The following is a 24,093-nucleotide window of genomic DNA, read 5'->3' on the forward strand; positions in this document are numbered from 1 at the left end:
GCTTGAGACTTTAATACTGACAGGCCTGAGAGTGCCAAGCTCTTAACCAACCTTGCCACCCGTCAACTAGCAATTTTAAACCGCCAAGATTCAAGCTGCAACGTCTATGATTTTTTTAGAGCGTCTTTTGTTTTAAAACTTTAAGAAAGATACTGGATTATAATATATTTTTTAGTCTTTTTTTACTTTTGTCATCTTAAATGATGTTACCAACAAGAGATGAAAAGTTGGCATAATTTGGACTAAAATCTTATGCACCACATAATCTGTAGCTATGCTGCTTAATTAAAAACCCTGTTCTCTATTAAGTAAACAATCTGGCATTATGCTTAAGATTAACTCAATGATTCATGATGTGAAAAAAAAACTAGAATCTAGATCTATGCCAGTGCATCGTGCAAAATGTGCAGAATGGATTTAAGAGTTGTAGCAATATCCAGAGGTAAGAGACATTTAGCCTTTTTCCAGAAGAAACTGGTTAAAATCATAATGATGTAGGTTCCAGGCAGTATTTTTTTTTATTAAACAAGAAAAAACAAGGCTAGGTCTCTTATCTCAAGACAGAAATGAAGGTAAAGCACACCTTTCTACATCACGATAAATTTATTTTCTTTTTAATTTTCTTCTTCTGTTAAACTAATTTTTTTTTTTTCATTTGCTTTCCCATACATGTATATGGAAGGCTTCATGCAGTGATTCTTACGCAAAAATTATAGTGTTTGATTAATAAGCATGCAGACATGTACTGAATACAGCCCGGCTAGTGTTTAATGTCATGCGTCTTACCCCAACTCTATCGGCTTTCCGGAGCTAACTAGCAGATATAATATGCTACCTCATCTGTTAAAAATGCCTTTTCAATGGGCTAGTTTTTCTTGCTATCATTTTGGGCCACACAAAAATCAGTCACATCAACATAAATGTTCTTAATGCGCAATAAACTAAGCATTTCTCTGCAATAAGTAAGCGAAGCTTAGAAGCAAAATGGTACCTACATATACGACTACAAAATGTGTTTAAAATCAAGACACAGTTAAGATATCAATCGGTTACACATATAATAAACCATAATTCAAACATAAGCAAAGGAAAAAAGGTAGACTGCAGCTGAAAAATAAATGGAAACGTAGAGTGAGGACACTTAACAATCAAATTTCAAACTAATACCAAATACTGAAATATATGGTTTAACAACAAATTCAAGCTGTGCATAAATTAACAGGGAATGTTGTATGATTGGATCATGCATGTGACTTGCCAAGTGTACTCTACTACGATTGGCTGAACTACAAGAGGTACGGGATAAGTGTACGACAATCCACATCCATGATTGGTTGTTAGCTGCTAGTTAGAATCAGCGTAAGTATCACTCTTTTCTAATGTTAGCTCAAGACAGCACAAACATATAGTGTATTACCTTGGATCGAGTAGAAAATAATGAGCCTGCTAAATATTAATGACTATCGAAGCACAAGAGAAAAATGAAAGAAAAAAGGTCTTTATTCAATACAGTCATGTCAGAGACGAGATCAAAAGAGGCACAATGACCATGGTATATACCGGCATACTGTCCATACCATTGTCCAATGCCCACATTGTCCACACATGGACACAACAGCTTGGTCCCTGACTGTAGTTTTTTCGGCCTTATTTCTTCAGTTTTGGAGTTAAATTTTTTCCTTTGTCATCTAATATGTGCTACATTTTGCTAGGAAAAAGCCACTGTGGTGTGTATTTTTTTTACTTGAAAAACTTGAAAACAGTTTTTCACAATCACAGAGATGGCTGCTATACAACCACAGGGAAATAATCGCTGTAATTTAACGTTTCGTACTCTGTGGTATGCAATTTTTCAACATATAAGCATCTTTTTTTGGAAAATGGTTTTCTACAATCAGGGAGACAGCTGTGATACAACCACAAGTTTGTTGCCAGTACACAGCACTTGTCACCCATGTTAACTTACGGGGTTGACAAAACGGTGACACCAAAATTATCATACGTACACAGCCTGTGTTCTCACAGACACATGTCATGGTGTTAGGATCTTTTACTTTACATGCTTCAATGCTGGCAAAATAACTCTCCCAAATTTTGTGGAGGGCAGTTGTGCATAATTATTATTATTATACAGTTCTTACACATTTTTTCTTTGTAGAAATCTAGATTAAATACATGTTGAGTTAGCTTTAAATAAATATATTGAGGCATGGTTAGAAAGAGACAAAGATGATGTTTGTATAGGTTACAAAATCCATGATGTTCTCATGGAGTGGAGGGGGAACGTCTTGCATACCTTTCGCGCTTGTGCTTGCGAGACCGCTTTTTCTCCTTGCGCTCAGGCGACGAACTCCGAGACCTGCAGTTAACAAGAACAATCATTTGTTTGTTTGTTTGTTTGTTTATTTATCTATCCAGGAAATACATGTCAACAAATGGCGATTTTCAAAGGTTCCTGGGGGGAAAACCCCAAACATAATCCATTAACAATCAAGGTTTGCCTTCAATGCGTTGTAACTTACTACTAGTACCTTAACATCCATTACACAAAAACTTTGGCACTGAGTTGTGAAAAAAAATGTGATTTTAAAATAATCAATACGTTTTTTGACACATGCTCACTTGATTTACAAGACTTTCTTGTAAATGTTTCTATCCGGATAAGAGAATCAGCTAGATGAGTGTGTAACGATTGGGATGGATGAAAATTGTTACAATGGAATACTACAGTTATGCAAAACAATCGTCACAGCTCAACAAAAAGTCCAACATTCCAACTTTACGTATGTACATGTATATTATAAGGAAAAGGCATGCATCTCTGTGGAACCTTTAAGCAAAAAATGCACCATTTTCAAACCAAAACTGAGGAAGAGTTATTGGTCAAAAGCTCTCAGTGAGAATAATCTCTCGTGTAGGGACAAAAGTTTTTTAAATATGTAGCTACCAATACAGATGAACTATATATGTATGAAATGTGGTACATGTACATGACACATGGCATTGTTATTTATAAGTTGCAATAATATATTATTATTATAGGAAAATTCCCTGGAAAACAGAGTATCAAGTGTGTATGTAAGACTAAATAACACAGATGTTTGCTTGCAGTTATTCCTAACTGTCATGGGGAACTTGAAATAGCCTGATGGCTTCTTTGCCATCCACAGTACATTCCCTCTGTTTATGATATTTATTTTCTGTGTTTTGTTTTATTCATATACATTGTACAACAAAATAAATTTAAGAAATGAAAAAATAAAATGAAAAGTTTATTGCAAATTCGTGCCCGGAGGCTAATTGCAAATTACAAAACATAAAAGAACAATGATGATGATGATAAAATATCTAAAGTCTTAGACTACATGATGAAGGTAGCTGTCTAGAACTATAAATATGTCTAAAACTATGTCTGAAGGTTAGACTTCTCTTCTGTAAACCATGGAATACCTAGTGCCTGCTGCAGTGAAGGACTGCCAAGCCTAGCAGTACTGAATGGGGAGAAACTCATCTTTCTATGCAGTGTGCGTACCATTTACAAAAGGTTAAATCACTACGCTGACAGCCTATCTCTCACTAAAGTCTGGAGTAAAGTAACTCTGCTCAGACAGGCAGGCAGAAGGAAAAAGTTCACTGATCCGCGCCTGGCCTGAATGGGAAACTTATCTGCACCTCACCAGGCCACAGGGAAGATGGAATGTATTTACTTTTACAAAAGAGATGGTGTGTAACCTCTATGAATGTTATATCATCATGTAATTGACTGCACATATTCTTGGGGCAACGATGGTCACACTACATGTAGGTTATGGTAGTTTTAACCAGTTTAAATGGGACTACAAAGGAACTAGTTTGCTCCCTTTAAAATCACCTGCATTTCTACCACTTTGTCAAAACCGACACTAAGGGTTTGGTACTTGGGAGATGACCAATGGCTTTTACCAGAAGATTCTTTGCTACATAAATATAAGTATGCTTTAAAGTATGCTTTAGATGCCCCAAGATCTTGATTGAAATGCTTTGCTTTCATCTTACATCCCCACCCACATCCTGCCATGCATTACCACTTCAAATACAAAGTTCACTCCAAAGTTCAGGACTACAGTACTGCAATGATATCCTGGGACCTTCAAGCTGTACTAAAATGCACAGTCACGATCATCTGCCCAAAAGGTCTTCTCATTGGAGCAGAAAGTTCAAGGCAGATGTCAAAGGTTGAGAACCTACTTTGACCTCTTTGGTGCCCTGGTGTCTCTGTATGTCAGACAATCTGTAATACCAGCGAATTTCATACGGATTTCCCTTTCTGATTGGCAAGTCGTTATAAGAGATTTAGCTATAATGAAAAGAGAGCAATTTCATATCAGGATTGTAGCTTATGATCAATCATTTATTTTAAACATCTCCTGAGAGATTACTTTAATTTGCTGTCATGTCAAAGTTGTAATATTTGTTGGAGACAATTATAATTGATGTTTCATTATTACTGATTGCTATTAATCATCTGGCAATATTTCCGGTATCATATCATAACTCAAAAACGTATCAAGAAAAATTGCTTCAGGACTTGGACTATTGTTATCAGGTTACATCATTCTGTACTTGTGTAATGTTTTGAACAGGAAACAATCATCTTTTATTTCAGGGCTGGTTATGACAAGATGAACTTTATGTTTCTCTATCTGTATCTGTATCAGTATAGCCGGTATAACCGCCTTTCGGCGTATCACACCAGCTTCGCAGGCACGCGGCGTGGCGGCAGCTGGCTATATTACACCGATCAACTTGTCACACCTAAGCCTTGAACTTCTAACTCTAGGCACTGTTTAAAGCTATTTTTGGGGTTACCAATAAAAACTTGAAGTTCTACAGCACCTTTACAATGCACGTTGATTCAACCATACCAACTTAAGACAGACCAAAGTTCCTGATCTAAGATAACACACTGATATACATGTAGGCCATGACTGTATGCCAATATTAAACTGTGCAAGCCAATCAAGAGTGAGGGAAATCAAGAGGTGTGGGGAAAACTAAGCAATAGCACCTTACCTCCTCACAACTCCATTTTTCCGTTTTTTGCTTGGAAAATGTCAAAATCAAGAGACATTAGGCATGCATTTTACAAAGTGAGACTTTTATTGCCGTGTAAGGAGAATGGGGGAGGGCTAAGGTGTAATAATGTGTTGTCGAAAACAATAAAAAATACTGTTTAATGTCTCTTGATTGTGAGATTGGTGTGCAGTGCAAGAAAGTGGTGTAGAGAGTCCAATATTCAATAATGAACCAAAATTCCTGATCAGGAGGAGTACAATAAGGCCATTGGAGGAGTGTGCATGATGGCCACTTGTTCTTGTTTGGAAAACAATTTTCTGTACCATATTCCAAGCAACACGACTATAATTGTTTCTGGGCTTGACAAAGCTAACTGCAGCTACTTTACCTGACTGATTTCTCATATGTTTCTCATATATTTTGAACATGACAATATTATTTTTATAGGTTCTGCTACAAAAAGATGAACTTAGGCTTAAAACTTAACTTAAACTTACTGAAACTCTTCTTCTATAAAGGCTATACAGTACTGTCAGTAATCAACAGTAATATCTCTACTGTGGGGGTACTGGGAATTTAGACGATATTTATATTCACCTGCTGCGACCTCTTCCAGACTTCTTCTTCTTCTTCTTAGGAGGCGGTGAAGGGGAGGAGCTGGGCTCACGGATCATGCTGAGGGGAACAGGTGGGGAATTTAAGATTTAAAAAAAACGTTGAAGGAAGCAAAAGCAACACAACTTCTTATGACAGGTCCTATTCTCAACTCTCATTCTACCCATTTGTGTTTTAATTTCTATCAAATTCTAGTGTATCATTCAATGTCAATCTGGAACCACCATTTCAACCAGGTGAAGGCTATGAATAACAACCACCAGAATTTCAGCACCCTGGCCAGCCTATGTTCAACAGAAATCATCACAATTTCCAAACCAGGGCACAATAGCAACCATGAAGTCAACATATGAGACTGGTTTACAATTCAAATAATGAATTTTGAGCTTTCAATCAAAGCACTGCATTGTTAGATGGAAGAACTATGAAGACAAAGACTTTCCTGAACTGTTGGGGCGAAAATATGAGCATTTTGGAGTTGACTACTATTTCTGTTTTTTGCAAATAAGAAAAAAAATGCAGCTGGCTAATCCAAGTACCAATTGATTTAGATTTATGTGGCCTTAGCCTTAGATACTATAATAGACATCTAAAACAGCGAAGAATAAAAGAGAGAAAGAGACTGGTTTATTTGTACCATACAAGTACACACAAAAGCCTGTAAGCAGCCATATTTGGCTGAATTCAGAAGGCTTTAGAACACCAAATGCGCTTATAATACAGCTATTTGATAAAAGTTTGTTACATTTGATAAAACCTATTTGTTGCATATCAAGTTTACATTAAAAATTACATGTACAACACGTTAAAAGTACAATTATAACAGTCACAGTCACCATCACACAAGAGTAAATATATAACATAGAGGTCTCTGAATTCTTGTTTTTAGAAGCACTCAACTCACTTGTACTTCTTCTGTTGCTGCTGCTGCAGCTGCTGCTGTTTTCTGGCCTCCGCCTCCTTGGCTCGTCGGGCGGGGTCGAAGGAGCTGCCGTCCACGTAAGACTCCGAGATGCCGAACGCCTCCTTCATCTTCAGGTTCTTCTTCTCGTTAGCTTCCGCCAGCTGGTGGCTCTCCTTGGGATTCGCACTGTAATGACAAGGGAGACAAGACATACATGTAAATATACTGGTAGTGTATGTGAAAATGTCAGCATTACATAATGCTGCCGTGTAGTCATTCATCGTGAGAAGATCAATGATAATCTGGCAGCTAGAAACTGTATGAACAGTAACACAAGTAGTTAGTAGTTAGGATGCATCTTAGTATGCTGGTGGCTCTCCTTGGGATTCACACTGCAACAACAAGGGAGACAAGATGTAAATATATACATATAGATATAAATATATAGATGTAGAATGTATACATGCCAGCATATGTCAGCATTACATGTACATAATACTAGAGACCATATGACCTGGAACGCAACTATCAGACTACTCAAATGGACTGATACCAGTAGTTAGGATTCACACTGCAATGACATTGTCAAGGACTCTAAGATATATAGATGTAGCTAAAATGTCAGCATTACATAATGTTGCAGTGTAGTCATTCATCTAAGATTCATCTAGCTGCCAGAAACCGTATGAACCAGAACACAACTATTAGACTATTAAAAAGGTTTGATATGAGTAGTTAGGATGCATTTTAGTACCCTGGTGGCTCTCGTTGGGATTTGCACTGCAACAACAAGAAAACCCAGATCTAGATACAGTTAAAATGTGAGACCCGTGCTATGGCCAAGTGGGTGGAGTGCTCGTCTTGCAAGATATATAGATATAGCTAAAATGTCAGCATTACATAATGCTGCAGTGAAGTCATTCATCATAAGCTATCAAGTGATAAATAAAGAGTGTCACACTGTGCTGAATGTTAAATCGTTCAGACTGTCAGCAAGCTTGCTGGCCTTGCAAACTCGACTGTATGAAGTTTAAAAAGTTACTGCATATCTGATGAGTGTGTGTGTGATATATTGAACACAATCTAATGAAAATTACTGCATAATTTTTCAGGTACCTCATGCAATAAAACTGACAACAACATTAATATGTTGAGTTGCACAGGGACCTTCAATAATAACACGACACATACATAAGCACCAAGTTCTAATTCAAATCATTCCCGGGAACCCCTGATTAAATTTTCTACACGTTTTTAGCTCCGACAGGAAATGACAGTGTCATAGCAGCTGACGAATTGCATCAAACGTTAATTACAGTCCCTTAATCAGTTTCCTACCAGGCAGTGTACATTTGGGGATCTGATAACTGTATACAAACTTCTTCCTAACTCCAGCAATTTGGTAAAGTCATTTGCCATCACACTATCCAATCAATCAATCGATCAACATTTTTTTCTGCAAAAATTTTATATTGTCTTCATCTGCAAGGGATGAAGAGGATAAGTAAGTAACATTCCAGAGCTTTGAAGTGACTGAAACCTCTGAAACTGAGATGTATCTAAGCCTAGCAGCTTGGGCAGGACAAGTTTGAAATAAACAACATTTCTTGTAAGTTCCCAATAACACTCTAAGAGAGATGAAGACTTGAAAACCCAAGAAAACCTACCCCTATGACCTCTAGCAGTATGGGCAGGACAGGTTTAAAATCGAAATCATTTCTTGTAAGTTCCCAATACCATCCTGAAAGAGTTGATCCGAGACTCAAAAAACCTGCCCCAATGACCTCATCATTTCATGAACACTTATTCAAGAGACAGATCTACAGCATTTCCATCAAGGCTTACAGAATTGGACAGCACTCTAGAAGCACAGCTCATATTCAATACCTCAGAATGTGCTGGCTAACACCCTGGGCATGGATAAGGTGACACAATAGGGGCATACAAAATCTATCAGTAGTGTGACTATACACTACTGACCACCATGAATTTTCAGTCAAGAAATGCACTAGCTTTCCACACATTCACATAATACCATACAACGGATGGAATAAGAATAGAGGTACAGTTGGTCAAATGTAAGTTTCTAAACCTTTTGAGTAGAGGGTGTATGGTTTATCCTACATGTAGGTATACAAAATACGTGAAGTTTCAGTCAACAAATGCTTAGCTTTCCAATGACACATAATACCTTACATTGATGGAGTACTGTAATAATACAGGTACAGTTGGTGAATGTAAGTTTCTAAACCTTTTAAGATGAGAGTATATGGTTGAACCTACATGTAGGCATACAAAATACAGTATATAATCTAAAAACTGCATAACATTGCTCCATCGTAACTTTGGAATAGGCCTTCAACGCTATACAAAATCCTTTAACTTTAAGCTTAAGTGCTGGTTGTCAAAACCAGTTCATGGTCCTTTTCAACTTAAGAAATGAAGAAATCTCTGTACATCATGAATTTTCATTGCTGTGGGATACATGCTATATCAAGGGCTTATATCTCTAGTATGAATTTCAAATTGTCACTCTGCCTTTATAACTAACTGCATGGAATACTGCTTATACCTCATATCTCATTACTGTACACAAATACTCTAGACAATACATTGAATTAGTACTTAGCGAAGTGTGAAATTGCTTATGACTAGTGGTAGATGTGAGGAAGACTACACTTAATTGTGTTTCATGGCTGTCAATAATGAGGAGGAACCCCTGAGATGAATCCAACACCCAGAGATATTTCAAACCCCTACAGATAAATACACCAGAACATCAAGCATGAAACAAGCTACACGACACCAAGAAACAGTTACTCAAGCAACTGGATATGATTTTGGAGTTGCTTCAGTAACTGTTTTTTTGTGTGTATATTATTACCTGGATGTCTAACCTTCACAGACATATCAAAGATACATATTGTTTGTTTTTTTCAGAAATCCTTCCAGAATTTAGAAATTGTTCTATTGCTAACAGGGAATGAGATCACACCAGAATCCATTCCAAGCTGCAAGGCTTGCACTACTGTTACACAGTACATGTATATCAAAGCAAAAAATGTAGACCAACATGGTAGTGTAATCTTGTGGAAAGCATGAAAAGGCCATATTCTAAACCTCTATATACACCACAAGTCATCAAGCATGAAGCAAGATACATGACATACTATTTTCTTATTAAAGAAATCCTTCTACATGTAGAATTTAAAAATCGTTCTATGGCTAACAGGAAAGAGATTACCGGTATGTCAGAATGAATTCCAAGCTGCAAGGCTGGCAGTACAACTGTATATCAAAGTACAAAATTCAGACCAACATGGTAGAGTAATCTTGTGAAAGTATGAAAAGGCCATTTGACAGATTCTTCTCAGCCAGCTTAGCTTTTGATGTTGTAAATGGAAACCAGCTTATATACACGTAGCACGCTGATGAAATTTGAGTCCAAGAAAAGGCTACGTACTCTATATGGGCTTAGCTTAATCTTTCATTAAGAAACATTGGGTTTTCAGGACTTGGCCAGCCATCTTGATTATATGTACTCCTTTTGAGGAATTTTCCTAAGTACGTAAGATTAGAAGTTACTTGGTACCGTGTTACAGTTGATCAGTATGCCGGGATTGTTTCACAATGAATACTGGCACCTCAATTTCACCGACGGTAAGGTAGGCTTGACAAATTTGTGGACTCCAGGCAAATGAAAATTGGTTGCCGCAGTGCAGCCATCAGCAATTGGTATGCAGACACTGGTCACCAGTCATGTTGCATTTTGAGAATTTGATGGGGGAATATAATAGATATTTTTGTTGTAAACACAAGGAAAATTTCAAAGAGGGACAGAAAGTGATTGATGAGTTGAAAAGGAAAAGGATGGCAAGAATATGATGTTCTTGGGATTTGTAAGAAACAGATATGATCTTGGATTTATTATTGTAAAGTGGCAGGGCAAAAATCATTGATTCATTTAATAAGCAAGGTAATTTCTGACTGAGAAATGGATTCATTGCTGACAGTTTTTGTCTTTAAGACTAAAGAGACATTTGCTTAACCATTGTTACATACCAATGTACATAAGCAGCAGCTTCTGTACATATATAATGCATACAACGATGATGAAAGCAGCAACACTGCAGATCCTTAACTGCAACAACCAGGGAAATGTCTCTTTTCTCAGCTAGCTGAGTGTGCAGACAGAAGTTGAATAATAAAAAAAGAGAAACTTTTTTAAAACCATTGTTATATGAGCAGCAGCTTCTAGCTACTGTAACACGTCTATTAACACATACAATGATGATGAAAGGAGCAACATTGCAGATCATTGGAGAAATGTCTCTTTTCTTGGGTGGCCGAGTTTTCGGACAGAAGTAGAATCCCGTATAAGATGCCTCGGCGGCAGTTTTTCCGGATATTGATGTGCCGGGCTCTGAAAAGGTTCTAACTGCGGGGCACTTCATCAGCACAGTAACGAGGTGGAACAGCTACATCGTCGCTCCTAATGGCTGGCAGGAAATTGGAATCCTCACCAGGCACCTGCTCGGCGATCGCTTCGAATCTGCTGCGGCGGCGAAACGGCCGGAAATTTACGAGCTCCTGTCATATAATCTTCGCAGCCCATGTCGGCTGGGTGCCGGCGTCACTTTCGTAATGGTCTGAGGATTTTATGTGCGGATTTACATGCAAATGTCCGCATCGTTTTCCTGGTTGGGAAAGACTTGCCGCCTGCCTACAAAAGTAGGGTGCCTAATCTGCCATACTGAAAATTCACAGTGACAGAACTGCCCATCAGTTGGCTGTCGTTCCCAAAGTCAGGTTTCATCCATTGAGACTGGGGATTTTGTTACACTTGCAGTCATCTAGCAACATTAGCAAGATGAGAACCTTTGTCTTCTATTCTGCGTACGTAACAAGCTGTAGGTGTAAAGTTTTCAAGTATAAAAGTTTGTAAGAATAACTCATGCATGGTATTACAACATACATGACATTTTCATTGTAGTTGCAATGTACTCACATTCGCTTTATGGCACATGTTCTACATGCCCCTAACCAGGCTTTCATTTGCAGAGAGACAAATTTCATTTTACAATGCTGTTCAGATGTCACGTTTAACAAGCTTTTACTATACGTTATACTGCACATTTAGAGTGTATGCATGGCGAGATGCAATCTTGTTGGTTCTTCATTACACACTAAAACTTTGAGCTTACTGATTCCAAACTTTTTGGTTTTATGTAGCACTGAGTGCCTTTTTCTATCATTCTATATTATCTGGATTTGAAACCTTCTTTTTTACATCACAAGTAGAAATGGTTTTGCTTCTTAACTGCCAGGAACAGAGCCACACATGACGCACATAGGATCAGTAGATCAGGCCTTGAGAGGAACAGAGGCACACATGCCAAATAACATTATCTACAAACGTGCCAAAAGAGATTGTATTCTCCTGCAAATGGATACCCCATTATGACTTAAAAAGGAATCCTAAATCAAATGCTGTACTCTTCTTGCAAGGCATGAACACACTATTGTCTATTCTTTCAAAGACATTCAGAGATCAACCAGACTTTACTAAACAGGCTCGCTAAAATAAAGCACTGCGTTTTTTTTTGAATGCGAAAGCCACAACCATAAGGCGAAGGCTGAGAACCATTTCTAGGGACAATTCCTTTTAATCAAGGGCCTTATTTCCATTTCAAACGTGTACCATGCTTCGATAACAAGCCTGGACTTCACAGAAGTGCCTTGGTGTATTCTGTCATCTAACGACAGAGAGCCAATCTTAGTAATTGGTCTGCGCTGCTAAAGTACAGAACAAATTCACGATCATTACCGAGCTCTGCTGGAGAAGTCCTGATAGCAACGTCTTGTGATTTATCACTCTGGAGGGGCTACCGTTTTTCCTGGAAGTCCTTGAATATTTCCCCAAAGTTACTGTTCAGTCAAGGGAGTTCTAGAGGAGATAGGTTAGCCTCTACCAGGCTTCGGGAGGTGGTTGGAACGGGTAGAAATTGGTACGGGTGCATCAAAATGTCTCTCTCTAGTGGACCAACTCCCTCAGCATGTTATCTCTTTCTGGCCACCTCCCAAAGCCTGGTAGAGCAGCAACCATTTTCTTCGAAGCCATTGACTGATTCTTAAAAGTTACTGCTCAGTCGTGAGTGACCTATAGGAGATGGGTTTCACTTGGGAGAGAGGGAGGGAGAAGGCAAGGGCTGGACCAGGGTTCTCACCAGGATTTTTTCACAGCATAGGGGTCAGGTACAGAAGGGCAACTTTTGCGGCACAGGCCGCGCATTGAGTCCCTAAAACATGGCCACAGCAGGGCGCCTGGTATTCTTCCCCAAGAATTTTGAAACTCATAGCCCCCTGAGACAATATTTTCTTTCTTATTGAGGGACAGATTTTCTGAAGTTAAGGTTTGCTGGACTATGCTGGACAGAAGAGAGGGAAAAGCAGTGGTGGCATAGTCAACAAATGACAGCAGCGACAATGATGACGATAATAAAAGTTAACAAAGTCATGGCTGAGCCATTGTTATTTTAAGCTATCAAGGTGCACATGAAAACCTAAGCCCTTCATGACAAGTTCTTTTGGTACTCCACTCCATGCAAAAATATTTAGGGATAAAGCAAGTAAGGTTTTAAGGAAAGTTGGTGGCAAACAAACTTTATACTGATTAAATCAATTGACCTTCAAACAAACAGTTTAGCAACTTCTGTTTCCACCGAAGAACAATTTTTCATCCTTGACAGAAACATATGGTTCCAACAGTGGGGGTCTTCTCAATAATTCAACACTGGATACAAAGTCACGTTATGCAGAAGGCCCGTGCCAAATTGGTCCTTGAATAATTTAGATCTGGACAAAACAGTTATAGCATTGAACTGTGAACTATTACTTGTCTGCCGAAGGCCACCAAAACAGTCGCCTGTCCTTGAAATGACAAGCAACTGTTATGCACAAATGGAGACAATTTTGTTTGATATTGGATATCGGACAAAGTTTGAGCTGGGTTTGTCTTGTGGAAAAATCATTAGCTGTAGCATCATGAAAATGGCTTATTCTCTTGCTTATTTCAATGTCCAAAGAAGGCAACAAAAGATCAACAGTTTCAGTGAGCAATTCGCTCACCTTCCCACAAACACATTGATTTTTTTTTCATCTAGCAAGAATAAGTAAAAATGACTAAGGGACATCAGTGGTACTGATGATGGTCTTTCTTGCCACAAATTAAGAATTCTCGCCGGTAAAGACGTTACACGGATTACAGTAATGAGTCTCGGCGGCAAGAAATTGGAAGTCTTAAAGATTTTCCATTTTCTCCCCATTATGCGTAACATTGCTAACCCTATCAAGTCACATTACACTAATAACCCTCTGATGAAGCTGTTGCCAGAATCTAAAAAAAGGTAGTCGACTCTGCTGATGGTAGCATTGTAGTTTTAAGCTAAATTGAGATTTAAAAAAATATATATATAGAAAAACTGTAAAAAAAACTACATGTGTATTGCCATTATTTCTTTTATACTTCATAGTTGATAACAGTCAATCATTATACACGATGTAGCAAATAAAAATCCACACCCACCCACACGTACACATAAACAGTACATGGGCCAGTGCAGGTTAGGAATCAGAAATACCTGCACAACCCCAATTTTACCTGCACAAACCTGCATATAGTCATTACATGGACCAGTGCAGGTAGAAATGAGAAATACATGTACCTGCACAGCCCAAATTTTACATATCTGCACTACGTGCATATGCACCCTGTCCTTCCAGCCTTAGAATGTCTGCATGAGATGAGATGATATCCCACAAGACAACATCTTCTTGACAAGAACCTCCTTTACAACTGACCCCTTTACCCTTCAGCACATCATAAATACAGGAAGGCACGATCAACCTATTTCCATTCAAGACTGGAACAAATAGAAAGCAGCACCTCTATTGGAAAACAATTCAGCTGATATATTCAGCCATTGACATGACCATAAAACATCATTGTCTATATGCAGGGCAGAGTGGTATTTTATGGCACAGCAAAGCCAGTAGATTGTCTGTTTGGGCCATTTCACTTCGCAAGTAAATTGGAAAAATGGCAGAAGGACCGAATGGATCGAAAATATAGAGAGAAATCTGATGAAGGCGGGACACTGGCTCCCTGGTGGATGCAAGTAATTGGATGAAAAATTGATCTTGTTGAAGATGTGCACCTGCACACATTCAAGATGGCACCTACATTTACAGGGCTCAAAATACTTTATCCTGCATACCTGCACTGGTGCAGGTAACATTGAAAGTCACCTGCACCAGACAAATTTTACCTACACCACTCAGATTTTATGAAGTAAAAACTACTACAAAAAGTTGAAAAACTAGTACCATTATTTCTTTTATACTTCATAGGTGGTAAGTAACGCGCAATGCAGGAAGTAAAAATCAACATTCATTGTACATCAACATGACTGTACATATAAACCCAGTACATAGCCCAGTGCAGGTAGACATTAGAAATACTTGCACAGCCAAAAGTTTACCTGCACTAACCTTCATATACATTGTACCCAGTACATGGACAAGTACAGGTTAGGTGCAAGTAGCCATCAGAAATACCTGCACCAATCTGCATACTGGGTATGTACCCAGTATTTTGAGCCCCAATATACCATTAGCAAATGGCAAGCTCTCTGACAACTCTGTTCAGCAAAGTCAGATCTTGTAAACTAGCGAGATCCCCGCAAAGGTAACCTTGCAGAAAAAACAAACGACATCCAGATACACCTTGAATTACGGAAATCACTCTGCTTCAGTGGTTACGTTATTAGATATCAAAAATTGATGTGCTGTCGAGGCAGTTTAACCATTACTTTATCAAATTCTTATAGACAAGAGGGTATGGTTATCCTCAAATCATAAATCATGGGCTCATATTTCCATAAAAATTATGATTAATATGAATGTACCAATTACTGTTAGTAGTGCTGGTGTCAGGGCTCGAAATTCATTTTCGGGAAAAGGTGCACTGGTATACCCAATCTAATAAATTGGATGCACCAATTTTTTTTGGTGCACCATATAAAACAAACACAATCACAGATCTTACTGCTCCTCTTCTGAGCTTGAATCTGAAATGGGAGCTACCTTCAAAATCTCAAACAAGTACTACAACAAAGACTTTATTATTTTTCTGACACTTAGATGCCAAGAATATCCTGCACTATCATACATTTGATATGTACAAAAATGCCTACAAAAATATCTGGGTGCACCAGTGCACCCACAGAAAAAGATTGGGTGCACAGCTCCAATTTTTAGTGCACTAAGGTGCACATGCACCCAGTATTTCCAGCCCTGGTTGGTGTAGTGCGCTCACTCCCACACATACAAGTGGGCGTTGTTAGAAAAAAAAGTCAATTTCAGAAGACAGGCGCCAAGCAACTTGTGCAATTTTGTCCAATTACATAGAGAACATGAGCCAAACTTCCTTCCTGAAATGAGGGATTACGTGAGCCAAGAGGATTCTTAAGTAAGATTAAAAATGTAGCCTCCTGAAAGTTAGTTTCATGTGTGGGGCGTAGGAAGAAAATGTTGTGTTTCTTGTTTCGGTCCCGAAACAATTAGGGTCGGTAGGTAGGGATTATCTTTTTTCTTCTTTTTCCAGGCTTTGTCAATCTCTAGTGATCCAACTTATACAACTGTAACAGTTTAACAAAGTAAAACCTGCATGAGGCCACTTATATTTTCAATGTCAATGTTGGGAACCCTATTGTTAAACATTTCATCACTCAGATTTCAGTCCATGGAGGTAGAAAAGGTTGATCAGCTCAAAAAAGTCTAGGGTCAGCAGTTTTTTCTAGGGTCGGTATCAGGAAACTGGAAGCAACATCCAAAACTAGTTTCATCAGGTTGGTAATTTAGCATAGGATATAGGGGTTTTCTTTTACACGTCCAGTATTGTCTTTTACCTTGCTTAGGTTTCGTGAAGCAGAACTCCAGTCAGAAGCTCTGAGGAAGGTGTCTAATTGACACCGAAACATAAGCAAGGTAAATAACATTGCTGGTTGTGTAAAAGGAAACACACAAATTTTTTTTCCAAAGCTTGGCGTGCCTGGCGCCATTAGTGCTACCTTGCCTGTCACGCAATGCGCCTGTTACCTAATTAATCATGCGAGTGGATTACACCTGTCACGTCCGCATCATGGTTTCCCCGCCAGGCTAAATCCAAGCCGTGGCTCTCTCTCTGCATTTTGAAGACTGTTTATAGTGATGTTCGTCTATGAACATGACTAGGCAGTTTCATGCTTCTATGGTGAATTTTGATCAGTCAAACACATCTTAATCTTCCTCTAGTTTCTTACAAAACTGTATAGGCAAAATTTCTCTCTGCATTTTGAAGACTGTTTATAGCATAGCAATGTTGGTTTACGAACACAACAGTTTCATGCTTCTTTGGTGAATTTTGATCAATCAGACACACCTTAATGGACTCAAAAACTGCAAATACTGAATATTGATGAAAAAATTCTGCAACTTTGAAAAGCACTCTTATCATATAACTTTGATCATAAAAATCTAGGTAGGTTTCAAACACCTTCAACTCTTGTATGTGTATCAGTGATGTAAAAACCAGGCATTTGTTGATCTTGACCATAGTCAACACAATACAAGCCAAATTTCACACTTTTGTGTAATCTATCAGTTTGGGATGTGGTTTAATGCTTAAAACCAGGCACATGAAACTCATGAAAGACCCATGAAAATGTACAATGTAGTCTCTTCATCAGTAAACTCTTGGCACAGAAACTCTTCTTTCTACTACTCTTATTGCGTGACTAAGAAATACAGTACATGTATCTTGTTTGTTGCATACATGTACATCTATAGCAGGCTAAAGTTTATCTACTGCAGGCTTATGCCTGATTCCATCCCTTGTCTCCCTACTAGTGTCTTGCAAAACTGATCAATATAATACCAAGTGCTCACTTCCAGGCAAAACCTTAATGCAATTGGTTTTCACATTAATCTGTCAACATTGACTTGTCATATCTGTGCACATCACATGTTTTTAAATGCTGTGCATTCAAGTATGTCAAGTACAGGGCTTAGATAAAGTAAAGTAACTGTTACAAATCTTGTTTGTAAAGGTTTATAAACCATACGTCGATGAAGGTTAGACATCCAGGTAATACGATATGCCAAAAAACAGTTACTCAAGCAACTGGATATGATTTTGAAAACGTCAGACGTTTCAGCTAGTATCCACTAGCTTTCGTCAGTGACTGAGAGATCAGGTTGTGTATATAAACCTGCTTTCCCCTCTGGTCTCTCAGTCACTGACGAAAGCTAGTGGATACTAGCTGAAACGTCTGACGTTTTCAAAATCATATCCAGTTGCTTGAGTAACTGTTTTTTGGCATATTGGTTTATAAACCATGCTTGCAGACGACCAATTGAGTTGAGCAATTGGGCATTGAGTGATCAGCCTTTACATATAAAAGCACTTAAGGCTGCAGAGTAGACATGCTAACGTATGGACAAGCTGATGCAATATGGGTCCAGTAATTAGATCATGTACCATTAGCCGGGCTTTGCGGGGACAACCGTAACCGGGAGACTGGAAACCAGACCTGTCTTTGTAGATGACCTTGATAACACCCAATGTTAAAATCGTTGAATCACTGCCATATTGTACTTATTTTAGCTTTAGACTTAGACACGTATGGGTTCCCGTATCTTCCAACACATGACGCAATCAGAGTATTCTACCAAGTTTGGTCAGCGGCTAGTCTCTCTACATCCTTCCAGTTCAGATTTACTGGTATGTTTGTAAGTCCCTCTCGATTGTTTGTTTGTAGTTTATACACATCGTTTCGCCCGTGGGCCCCAGTTTCAGACTTGCTTTGTTGGCCTGACTATACTGGAAATCTTGTAACATGACCTAGCCACCTCGAATGGCCCTTGCTTAGCTAAGGCAAAAAAATACACTAGGAAAACGTGCCGAAAAGACATTAACAAGTCTGAAACAGAGTTAGTTGCAATCAGAGTTGCAATCTTTGTCCAGGCTCCCAAACAGTTGCCAATACCTTCATTTGCCTCAGGTATCTATTGACAGAATCTCGTGAAATTTATATTCTCGGGGGGGATAACAGATCTCAGTAAGCCTTGACATTCCACTCAAGTGTTCCTGGCTGGATGAGATCGATCGTATCCGCATTTCTAGAGTGCCCGAGGCTCTTTGCAGACTTGACATTGATTCAAACGTTTTGAACCTGCAGGTGAGTCAAGTATTGAGATGCATTTTGGACTTCCGACAGACTTTTCTATAGATCTTAGTAAGAGATGGAATTCGATGTACGTCATCAACCCATCCTCTCCACTTTAAGTTGAGTGGCCAAGGCGGTAATGCGGTCGGAAGAGTGCACCAACTGACTGATTGAAGAATTCATTGGTGGTGGTTGAAACACCATGCAATTTCAGCATACAGAAGTAATAATATAACTACAATTTGCATGGCAATACATACATGTATCAAGGATGCTTGTGAAAGAAATGGACAATTTTCGTGAGCCAGAGCAGGTTCTGAAGACCTGAGGACTAGGAGGTAGAAGGGAAAACTTTGCACTTCAAGAACTTTTCAAGGCTGTGGGAAATTACTGGAACTGTACTTCAGATCTTTTTGTGAATATTGGAAATTCTAAGAGTATTAGGTTACTTTTCTACAAAACTTTGGAAGAAACTTGGTGCCATCTGTAGGAATTATAACATATCTTTTCAAAAGATCTATCTTTAAAAGTGACTTCTTAACAGAGCAGTTGACATGCTAGTATTTTGCAACGGACTACAGAATGTACATATTACACATAAAAAAACAGATCAGATAAAATTAAAAATTATCAAAGCAAAGAAAAGTTCACAACCTGTCTTATTTATGGAAAAGTTTATCAATTCCTTATGAGCAATAGCACGCAAACTATATTATACTATCATAAGTACAATGTATCATTAAATAGTGATTACTCTATGGCATGCAGAAACTGCAGAAACGTTCAAGGGCACACAAGGTCATCTGGAACTGATTGCTGTCATGGTCGCCAGGTCATGACTGACGTAACAGTTTTAGGTGATTAATGTGTTGTGAGGTGAACTGATGAGGGGGTCGCTTGGGGTTTCTGAACTTGTTCACTGGTGCACAGACTTACAATCTGTCAGACAGGGGACAGAAGGGGGAAAATTCAGATACCATAGCGTTCAGGACATCTAGCCAGCTAAAAATTTAAAATGGCATATATGGCCACCTCCAAAGAATGGACAGTGAGAAGTGGCCTGGGAAGATCCTCAGACACATTGGATGTGGGAAGCCAAAACCCATGAAGTCGACCAAGGAAGAGATGGATTTATGATGTAAAATGTACTATGTATTGTGAAGACCATAGTGGTATAGCCGGCTAAGATGGTATGGCCACCTCCAAGGAACTGACATGAAGAAGAGGCCTACAGGAAGATCCTTACACTGGATATGGAACTCATGAGGGCATCCAAGGAAGAATTGATTGACTTTCATCACCTCAACCTACATAACGTCAAAGGCCACAGGATAGAGGCGAATGGCGGGCTGCCATCAAGCCTCAGCAAAGGTGTGCAAGCACGTCTAACCCTCAGAGGACAGGAAACAGACACTAAACAAGATAGTGAGAGAGTGAGAACCTCTACCAAGATGGTGCTAAGAGAACAGTTTCGGAGTGGCAAACAGTTGTCTCTCTTAGCACAGGCCAACTCCCCTGGCATATCATCTGTGTCTATTTGGCCAATTTCATCTCTTTTCAGCTGCTTTCCAAAGCCTGTTAGAGGCTAAAACAGGATAGTAAGTGTATGAGTGAGTGATAAATTAACAGATTCTGGCATTTCACGAGAGTTATACCCTGTCCCATGAGGGGAAGCAAATTGCCCAGCAAAATAGGATATCGGAAAACCTCTCTTCCCAAATGAAGACAAATGGACGGTAAGTCAAGGTCAGATATTGGTCGAGCATTTTCATAAAATAAATATTGAGCGAATGCTGCTGGCATTTGCAATTCATGACCAAGAACTGTTTAAAATTCATGGCCTCATACATGAAACTGATGTAGCTCAGACAGTTTCCAAATACTGTACAATGTAAGCTTTTTGGCTTTAAATGTCTTTAAGTTAAGAGAACACATTTCAAGTTGTTAATAATATCTTATCCGTTTTCTCCCTTTCTGTAAGGAGATTAGCCATCCGTTTTGTAACATGGCTCCTTGCACTCACTACCAAAAAAAAAAAAACTGCCAGGGGGTACCATCTATTTTGTAATGGGGTTCCTTCCACTTGCTACCCTGAAAAAGACCTGGGTGCCATTCATTTTGTAACAGGGTTCCTTGCACTTGCTACCTCGAAAAAACCTGGGTGCCATTTGTTTTGTAACAACACTCCTTGCACTTGCTAAAAAAAATGCCAGTGGGTACCATCTATTTTGTAATGGGGTTCCTTGCACTTGCTACTCTGAAAAAACTTGGGTGCCATTCATTTTGTAACAGGGTTCCTTGCACTTGCTACCTCGAAAAAAACCTGGGTGCCATTTGTTTTGTAACAAGACTCCTTGCACTTGCTAAAAAAAATGCCAGTGGGTACCATCCATTCTGTAATGGGGTTCCTTGCACTTGCTACTCTGAAAAAACTTGGGTGACATTTGTTTAGTAACAGGGCTCCTTGCACTTACTATCCCGGGTACCAAAACGGATACCGTAGCTCCCAGGCTATAAAGATTTTGCCTTGGCCTTACTCTTGCTGATTTGCCCAGTGGAATTATGTTTTTTAAAATGAATGCAGGAGACAATGTATGATACAAATGAAGCAGCTTCCTCCGAGGCACGTAGCCCTCCTTATCTCTCTGCCTGCAGTCCTGGTATTACCGCATGCATGGGTACAGCTTTCCTCACATTGCCTCTAAATCAGGGCTACAAAATCCTCCAGGGCAACTATCTTTCATGGAGGTGACATCGTACAGTCATGCAACTTGAATTTCATTTGTTGTTGTTAATGCTCCTTGGGGTGATTTTACTTTTAGGTATAAACAGTTCTGTCTTTATTCAAGCATTTAAAGCAAGACTTGTTTTTAAGTTGTAACTTTTAGTCTAAGTTATCCAAACATATACATTGCATTTATAACCATTCTGGCTGGGTAGCATTTGCATTATGGAGGTAAAACTCTGCTACACAATCATGTAATTATGTATCAGAATACAAATTTACTGCAGAATAAAAACAAGAATGCTACTAATTTTTAATGAACAATCCTGTGTAGAGGGTAGACTTAGGTATTAAAATTGGTATTAAAGATCATGGCAGTTCTTGAATACACCTCCTCATTTTTTGCTGTTATACAACTATAACAATTATAATACTGTAACAACATTTTATATTTATTATAATAAGTCAGGCTCTAAACAGCACCTGTATTTTCGAATTCCCTTCTACACGAAAAGTTACCTCTGTCAGAAAGATTCCCCAGCAGAAATTTATCTCAGACAACACATGTTCGGACGAGAAAACATAATCTTTAAGCACGGGGCCGTAAAGCGGTGCTGAGTTATCTTCCGCTGATTTTCCCCCCCTCCCCACGGTGTCGTAACCAGTCCCGTCATTAGTAATGTCGTAATGCCGAGAATTCACGAAGGGAGACAGATGAAATTTGATGAATGGCGGACCGGGATGGGACGTAGCGGGATTACAATCAGGCCTCCTATAGCAGCGGGATGACGTCATTTGTTATTCGGACCACCCTATCGGAGCCATTAGCCATTAGAGCCGTGCCCCAGTGATGTCTTTGTCGCGCCGTAAATTACGTCTTCATGCGGGGAAGGCAATAACGTTTGTTGCAGCATCGATGACGGCGGGCTGGGCAGAATTGGCAGTTGAGAAACAATATATGCATTGGCCAGAGTTGAGTGGCGTTCGCCTTGATTGAATTGTTTGTAGGCTTCAGTTGAGATGAATGTAGGACAGCTGTCTCAGCCTTCTTCATTCTGACTTCACTGAACCAGAATTATTTGATCACAGAACTTACTGTAACATATAAATATGTTGTCTGAGATAAATTTCCACAAGGGAGTCTTTCCCACAGAGGTAACTTTTTGTGTAGAAGTAGGGAATTCGAAAATGCAAGTGCTTTTTAGAGCCTGACTTATTTTATGTTCACAAAATACACATAGGACGGCTTTATCACGCCAGTGTGAATAGATAATTAAGGGATAGCCTGAGGGGTAACAGACCTCATTATACTCGAACTGCAGTTACACATTTTTCTCCTTTTGAAAAAAAAAATGAATGATGGATGATATTTTAGATTGGAAGACCAACATGTAACACACAGGAGATGTTGCTGAGGGAACTGGCTGTCTGTGTTAGACCATGGGTTTTTCTGAACAGGGGAATAAGGGCGCTACTCCCTCATGTAACCAGACAGTGCCCCCATATCAATTTTGAAATTGTGGCTACATACACAACATTAACAAAGTCTCTCTCAAAATGATCTTTTTCCTGTGTATAATATAAAAACAAAACATAATTATAACAAAGCATTACAAACTGTGTTCCTCTTGTAAAAATTCCAAAATCCTGTGCCAACCCCCCACTCAGTCACTTTGCTCCATAGCCGTGCTTAAGTGATCTGCTCCCTCATACTAAATTTTTCTAGAAAAAAAACCTGCAGACTGTACAAAATGTATAGCCTCTATAGCAGGCTTATAGAACTGGGGGTTTGGTGGTCTTTGGCTCTTTTCTGATTAGCCCAGTTCTAAAAATCGGGGGTAATTCAACCAGGCCGGCTATGTTGTCTATATGCAATCAGAAAATACATAAAAGCTCCCAAAGACCATGAAGACCCCCAAAACCCCCAGTTTTTGGCATGCTATGGAGACTATACAGACTGTACCACAATAGATTGGGCCCCTCCCACTAAGGCCATCTCATGCATTATTGATTAAACTGGATTGGAAAATGCTCCTCGTCAAAAGATGATATTCCAAAATTGCCCGGCTGCCATCTTTGTTTCCGTGAGCCAAACAACCAGGCAACAACTGTCCAAGTCATGGACTTAACAATGTATAAAAAATAGTTACAGTAACGTAAATATCTTTACAGTATTTAAGACTGAAGAATTACTGATACATGTAGGTGATGAAACTGAACTGTAAAGAGAGATATGTTTACGAGCAGCTATCTAATATGTTATGAGCTGTATCTCCTATCAACGAAACGACTTAGTTAATTATATGGTTTCTGAACCTTGGATTTTTGTCAAAACCCGATCTGAGTTGAGTATTTGTAAGAACTAAAATGTTTTGTTCATGAATTTGAATATATTTTGAGTTCCTATCTAAAAGGTGTCAATATATTGTTGTACAATTACATGTGTAGCTTGCCTCAAAAGCTGTTTATCATGGGCTTTATATACATTATACACATCTACTTCAATTTGATTTTACAAAAAGGTGAGG

The 24,093-nt window shown here is 38.9% G+C and overlaps 1 protein-coding gene across 4 annotated transcripts in view; it reads right to left on the reverse strand.

Moving 5' to 3' along the window:
* Nucleotides 1-24,093, reverse strand: part of LOC109487154 (serine/arginine repetitive matrix protein 2-like) — a 132,189-nt gene that overhangs the window by 11,792 nt on the left and 96,304 nt on the right. For all 4 annotated transcript variants that reach the window (XM_019791124.1, XM_019791125.1, XM_019791128.1 and 1 more), the window contains 3 exons: nucleotides 6,575-6,760; nucleotides 5,653-5,730; nucleotides 2,297-2,359 (listed from right to left, as the gene is read on the reverse strand). In XM_019791124.1, coding sequence (XP_019646683.1) covers nucleotides 2,297-2,359; nucleotides 5,653-5,730; nucleotides 6,575-6,760 — 327 coding nt within the window. The remainder of the gene's footprint in view (nucleotides 1-2,296; nucleotides 2,360-5,652; nucleotides 5,731-6,574; nucleotides 6,761-24,093) is intronic.

The sequence above is a fragment of the Branchiostoma belcheri genome, unplaced genomic scaffold (genome assembly GCF_001625305.1).
Source record: "Branchiostoma belcheri isolate BF01 breed outbred unplaced genomic scaffold, Haploidv18h27 scaffold86, whole genome shotgun sequence".
Taxonomy (NCBI): domain Eukaryota; kingdom Metazoa; phylum Chordata; class Leptocardii; order Amphioxiformes; family Branchiostomatidae; genus Branchiostoma; species Branchiostoma belcheri.